Source organism: Brassica napus, unplaced genomic scaffold (genome assembly GCF_020379485.1).
Source record: "Brassica napus cultivar Da-Ae unplaced genomic scaffold, Da-Ae ScsIHWf_2439;HRSCAF=3150, whole genome shotgun sequence".
Classification (NCBI taxonomy): Eukaryota; Viridiplantae; Streptophyta; class Magnoliopsida; order Brassicales; family Brassicaceae; genus Brassica; species Brassica napus.
The window spans coordinates 21,689-28,975 of record NW_026015775.1 but is presented as its reverse complement, the minus strand read 5'-3'; the positions used below and the strand labels follow the sequence as shown (position 1 = coordinate 28,975).

Genomic DNA, 7,287 nt, shown 5'->3' with positions numbered 1-7,287 from the left:
CTCTCTCTCTCTCTCTATAGATCTCTCTATCTCTACTCTACTCTCTATCTCTATCTCTCTCTCTCTCTCTCTCTATCTCGCTCTCTCTCGCGATCTCTCTCTCTATCTCTCTACTCTATTCCTACTGCATTTTTAGAATTTACACTGTTGTTTCTTCATTTTTATGCCTATTCTGCACATTTTCCATCAAATGTGGAATCTCCATGAATAAATTATTATTTACTTTGTCCACAAGACACATGTTTCTTGCAAGGGGAAGTCACGTCGTCAGTACCGGTCCTGAGATATTTATGGTCCCATACGAAATACGAAACTTAGGCCCCTAGATAATATATAAAAAATATATCGATAAAAACTTAAGTTTATAATAAAAAATACAATATCCTCAAAACTAAGAAAAATTATCAGTTCTTAAATATAGATTTTCTTGTATTTTTCTTGCAAAATCATCTAGCAAATCATGTTATTTTCTTTTTTGTTGTCGTTACAATTTTTTTTCTTTTTTTTTACCTTTTAATCTATCATATTTAATACACAGAATATATAAATTTTAATAGTTTTGTATTATAGTGAGTCATCCACAACGTTTTTTCTTTTTTCTATCGTTTATCTAAACATAACAAATTATCAAATTGATATAATTATAAGTAATGAAATTGAAGAAAAATAAATCCTAAAATTTACAAAAATAATAGGTTCCATACGTTTGTATCGTACGGTTGGGTCAAGCCCGGGCCTGCACGTCGTCGTCGAGTTCAAAGTCTTTCCTGTAATCAAGAAATTATAAAGCAATTATATACCACTAATTAGAACCGTTTCTTATATATAAGAACCGTATTTAGCCAAAAAATATAAAAAAAACAAAAATAATCAAATCATGAGTTAAGAACCTTGAATAAAAAACCAGAGTTAATGCTCTAACCGAATACAATCAACTGCTAGATAAATTTTTTTTTTTTTTTTTGAAAAGGGGCATTCTTGATGGATAAATAATTGTCTAGCGATTACATTATAATTTATAAGTATAGATACCAACAAACAAATGCGATTGAAGTATAAACATAGTTTCTTGGATCGTTTAGTTGTCAAGTCAAGAACGTGACCCTCGAGAGTTCTTGTTCCAACCTCGTCAAGATGTCGGTCCAAAACCATGAATAACATATACTAAAGGACTATATCATCAAAATCTCCATGTCGAAAGAAAACAACTATCAATATTATTAATTTAACAAACGACATAATCACTACAACAAATCCGCCACACACACACCATAAGCCAAATGCAAATTAAACAAAAACATAATATATTAAAATCTTGTTTTATTATTACGCCGTCAAATCAAAATATAAAACATCATGAACACATCAATAATGCAGAACATAACAACTATACTCAACTGTGGCATCGAGGTTACGAGTCCACTTTGTTCGCGCCTCAACATAGCCTCTAGCAAAGCGGAAAAGCCCACTTCCTCCCACGATCGGCATTTCTCTAACCTCCGACATCGCCGAGTTCCGACCAAGGATTGTGATCGTGCTCCCGTTGTACTTCCCTGTCTTAAAAACAAAATTCATCGCCATTATTAAACCCAACTCTTTTTGGGCCGCTCCAGCGTAAAAACCTTGTGCCTTGCCAATTAACGTGGAGTTCCTCGAAACTTTCGCCGTCAAAGCGTTATCGATCATAAAGATTCCTCCAAAGTAGGTAGTAGAGTACTTCTTAACTGGTGGCTGGATAATGATGGACGTTGGATTTGGACCGCTTATCATGTCGTGCCAATAGACCTTGAAATGGGCTAGCTTCTCTTTCCTACGAAGACCTAGAAGTTTCCGATCTATGGTTCTTGCAAAGTTTTCTCCATCATCTCTGGTCGAAGAAACGACGGAGAGGAGGAGGATTTGGACTGCGAGGAAGAAAATGAGCTTGGCCATAAAGTTTTCGTTTTTGTTATAGTATGGATTGTGTTATAACTGATGCATGAAACTAATGAGCCGTGTGATGTTATTTATATATATGTCGAGTTCTAAACATGTTTCTCGAGGAAAATAAATAATTGTATAATCGTTATTTATTTGATTTAAATAAGTGCAGGAGGTTGATGTGTTTATTAATGTGCGCTGCGCGTGATTGTTTTATATCTACCATAATCGTTGCTTTTATTCCCTCACCCTTTGTTTATTTCAAAAAGTTTCCGTTTCTTACCTCTTTTCTATCTATAACGTATATTTACTGCGCATTCTTAGACTTTTTTGGCCAAATTATCAACCCTTCCATACGTAATTTGAATATAAACAAATTACAAATTAAACTATTTATTAGCGAGCATTCTTAGACCTTTTTGGCCAAATTATCAACCCTTCCATACTTAATTTGAATATAAACAAATTAAACTATTTATTAGCGAGAAATCGTTAAGCATTAACTTGTCGTGGTCCACCTAACAGCAACGTGGCACTTTATAACTTGTGCATCGGTCGAGGAAACGACAATGAAATGGGACACACTGATATTTGTCTAGTTTCTTAATTCAATTCATTTGAACACACACACACAGACTGGGCCAGTCAACAGATAGAACCATCAGTTAATTTAGTTTTAGACGTTGCTTTTTCTCTATAGTTTTAGTCTGATAGATTTTTTTTTGTCAACTAGTCTAATAGATTTATATTGGCTTTTTTTTTATCTGCATTTTGTCAATCAATTTGTAAATCTCCATGAATTTTAATTCACAAATTCGCCTACCAAAGGATATCTCTTACCTAGTTTTACATTCTTCGTTTTTTTTCATTTTTTCCATTCTTCATTTTTTCTGTTTTTTTTTTACTTTTTATGAGAAACTTACTTGTGGTGACTGAAATTGTTGTCTTTGTGCGTGTGTTTATGGTTTACACGCAGTAGAAGCTTTAGTTTCGTGGTTACCAAGTTTCTTACTTGTCGTGAAAAGTCTACCTGTGGTGATTGATATTGTTGTCTTTGTGTGTGCTATGGTTTAAATGTAGTAGAAGCTTTAGTTTCATGATTACTAGGTTCCGTTCAATATTTTTTGGCATCTTCATCATCTGAACTGGTCTAATTAGGCATCACTTTTGGCATATCGAGGGCCGAGGCTATATTTTGCTTTCTAGCTCTATGCATCTAAAAGTTGATATATATATTTTTAATCTGATATTGCAATTATTTCAATGCCTTATATGACAATATTTCAACTTATAAACAAGTTCACAGGAGGAAAAAGTTGTATTGCGCTTTTCATCTCTTATTGAATCTAAAAGTCCTGAGTTCAGGACATATTTTATGCTCAAACTCTCTGGTTAATTTCTCTCACTTGTTAGTTGTCTTTTTCATGTTATATACAATTCCATGGTAATCAGCAATTGAGTGATCATGTGTAATGTTGCTGGCAAAGATTATGCTCTAGTTTTCATTGAAATGTCTCATGCATCTTTTACCATGAGGAAATGGTGTTTGGATTAATAATCTTTACACATACCATCACATACATAAAGCATACAAAAATACAAATCAACGTTCAGAAAATAGAAATCAATTTAGATCGTATGAAGCGGATGAATCATCTGCTTGCGGCCGCAATATACTAAGTCTATAACCGGCGGAAAATTTACAAAAAGTCTCAATGGTCTACTGGTTAGTTGATAAGTACTGGTGCGTGAGAGGCTGTGTTCAAACCCATCATGTGCATAATTTTTTTTTCAATTTTTTTCAGCCACTTTTTTTGTTTTGTTTTGGGCTTGTGGCCTTGAGAAGTCTAGGACCGGCTGCTGCTGTTTCTAATACTTATTCTTTTGGTTGAGAGACATCATCAGAGATTAAAGGAATTAAATGGGAAATGCTGATGGAACGGGAGTGTTCGAAGCTCAAAGATCTCTCTATCTCTCGGAGGAGAATATAGGTCATTAATGTTTCCATTCAGAGATACATCTTCTTTAATTATTGTTTTACTTATTTGTTACTTCACTTGTTTCATTTCATAAATAGTGTCATTTTAACATTTTCACATAAATTAAAAATGATTTAAATACACTTATGTTATATTAATCATATTTATTTAACAATAATATTTAATAATATTAATATAAATTAAATTATTTATAAAATCATTGCATATTGTAACTAATATTAATCTTAAAATAAGTATAATGTTATTAGAATTATATTATGATACTTTTTGTGTAGCAGAAAAAAAGTCATAATATTCTTTGTGAAACAGAGAAAATATGAAAACAAGCATTTGCTCTTGTTTTTTTTTTGATAACTTGTTTTTAATGATTTTCCAAAAAAAATATTTTATACTTCAAAATTAGTCGTTAGAAAAATCACATTTCTACTGATTTGGTAAAGTTACAAAAACCCATATTCCTGCATATTTTTAACAAGAGTAAAAACGAGAAGTTAAATATAATCAAATGAATTAGTTAGAATCATATATATCTAACTCCGAGTTAAAAGAAAATAACTTTAAAAAATAGAAGAAGAAAAGATCTCCAATCATCATTATGAGCATATCAGAAGACACATGTTTCATGCAAGGCAAAGCCTGTGTGATGTTTGATGCGCGAGATAGTTTTATATCTATCAAAACCGTTGTTTTTAATTCCCTCTCCCTTTATTTACTTAGAAAAAGTTTTCGTTTCATACATTTTTTCTATATATGACGTATCTTCAGTGCCATTCTTAGACTATTTATTTTGTCAAATTATCAACCCTTCCATACGTCATTTGAATATAAACAAATTAAACTAATTGATTACCGAGAGATAGTTAATGGATTTGTCGTAGTTTACCTACCAGCAACGTCACAGTTTGTAACTTGTGTTTTGGCCGAGAGAACGACTATGAAATCGGACAAATTGACGTTAGTCGAGTTTCTTAATTCAAATCATTAGAAAATACACACACATGAGACTTGCTACATTATTCTTGAATTTAGGGGCGTGCCTGACTAAGCTGATTTATGCAGAAAGCCCATTACGTGAGGACCACTTTCCACTGTCGTGGATCGGTCGTCTACTCCATTCCGTACGTTTAGATGTGTTCGTCCACAAATATTGAAAACGGAATCAGGATAACATATAATGTCATGTTTCGGATTCATAGTTTTCTGGTTTCTTGTTGCATAGTTATTTGTCAAAATTTTCATCTACACTAAATTTCAATTGGCTATATTTACTAACAATAACTTTTATTTAGGCATAGTTACTTACAAGAACTATAATTCACTAACTCGAATTTGTATGCTTTTAGTTCGTGCTCATATATAGTTCTATTATTTAAGAATATTTACTCACTAAATGTTGAATCATTTATAAATTCATGAGATCACTTATGTGTTTTTTTTTTCTAATATAGATAAACTACCAAAACAGGGTAATTCCTCTATAATGTAATTGATTTAGTTTTGGATTAGTTAATTTTTTATAAAAATTCTAATCAACCAACAAATTATTTATATTTAATTATAGTTATACAATTTCAAAATTTAAATTTAGAATAAAATAAAAATTCGAAAAATATAATACTGCTTATTTCTAATAGAAAATTAGTATTTTTTTTGTCAACAGAAAATTTATTATCTATATTTCGCTTAATCTTATATATTAAAACAGAAGTCACAACCTTGATTCATGTGTGATTTTTTAAAAAATGGACCTAATGGAAATATTCATAGAAATTCATATCTTATATATTAAAAGAGAAGTCATGACTTCTTTCATGTGTGATTTTTTTTTTATTTGGACCATCACTTTGAAATCTTATTAAATGTATTTTATTAAGAATAATAATACATAGAATCTTTAAAATACTTTAATCATAATATCTTTTGATATATTTTTATTTAAAATATAAATATATTTATTTTAAAAATCTAACAAATCTGTTTTAAAAGATTTTTACAAGATCTTCATTTTTGAAATTATATTTAAATATTTTTCATTAATTTCGAAATTAGTTTGAATTATTATTATACATTAATAAATTCAGTAATCATTTATAAAATAAAAAATAAAAAATTCTGTAATATTTTATATATTATATAATCATAATCAATCATATTAAAAGAAAATTATTATATTGAGCTAAGTATAATAAAATTGTATTAAATTTATAAATTATATTTTCATAAGTATAAAATATTTATGTTCAAAAATAAAATCTAATATGTTGGTAAGATGGATTAAGCAAAATATATAATACATGTATAAAAATTAACATGTATTTCTTTAAAGCTTATAATATAAAATCTTTGTAACTACTTTAATCATAATATATTTTCATTTTAAATATAATATATATTTATATATTATATTTAAAAATTCTAATAAATCTGTGTAAAAGTATTTTAACAATAATTTAATATATTTTAAGTTATCGTTTATAAAATAAAAAATAAATAAATTATATCCTATTTTACCCACTTTATAGTCATGATCATGTTAAAATATAATTATTATACTTAAATAAATATGATTAAAGTATATTCAATTGATAAATTTATAAATTTTATTTTCATAAATATAAATTATTTATTTTAAAAATATAATATGATGATAGAACGGCTTAAAATTAACAAACCTTATAATACATGTCTAAAAATTAACATATCTTAGACTTTTGTATATACAATAATATATTATCTAAAATGAATAAGTATAAAAAATATTAGTAAAAAGAGATACAGCTTTGAAACACGGGTCAGAATTTAGCATAAATTAAATACAAAATAATTTTCAAATATGTTTTCTCATGAATATAATAATTTGCTTAATAAGTAAATGCAAATACAATAAGATAAATATATAATAAGAAGTTAAAATACATACGGTTTTAACCAAATGATTAATTATAACATGTAAATTATAAAATTATTATATTTGAAATAGTTATATAAATATTTAAGTATATGATTAATGTTAAAAAATATATCACTAATGTTTAAAAATAATAATTTATGTATAAAAAAAGTAAAAACAAACACCCGCGCGGTTGCGCGGGTCAAAATCTAGTTACATATTAGTTCAGACTAATAATAAATCGATTTTTTAAAATATTTTAATCAAAATATCTTTTGATATCTTTTCATTTTAAATATAAATATATTTATTTTAAAATTCTAACAAATCTGTTTAAAAAGATTTTTACAAGATCTTCATTTTCGAAATTATATTTAAATATTTCTGCTAATTTCGAAATTAGTTTAAAATATTATTATACATTAATATATTCAGTTCTATAAAATTAAAATAAAAAAATTATAATATTTTATTTAT

General features: G+C 27.8%; 1 protein-coding gene across 1 annotated transcript; it reads right to left on the bottom strand.

Moving 5' to 3' along the window:
• Positions 1-1,194: 1,194 nt before the first annotated feature.
• Positions 1,195-2,244, bottom strand: LOC125601104 (dirigent protein 20-like). The gene has a single exon (XM_048773471.1). It carries the CDS (start codon positions 1,930-1,932, stop codon positions 1,366-1,368), a length of 567 nt encoding a protein of 188 aa, XP_048629428.1. The 5' UTR covers positions 1,933-2,244; the 3' UTR covers positions 1,195-1,365.
• Positions 2,245-7,287: the final 5,043 nt, after the last annotated feature.

What these genes read in the sequence shown, in the direction of transcription:
- LOC125601104 (XM_048773471.1), bottom strand. Translation starts at nt 1,932, where the DNA reads ATGGCCAAGCTCATTTTCTTCCTCGCAGTCCAAATCCTCCTCCTCTCC.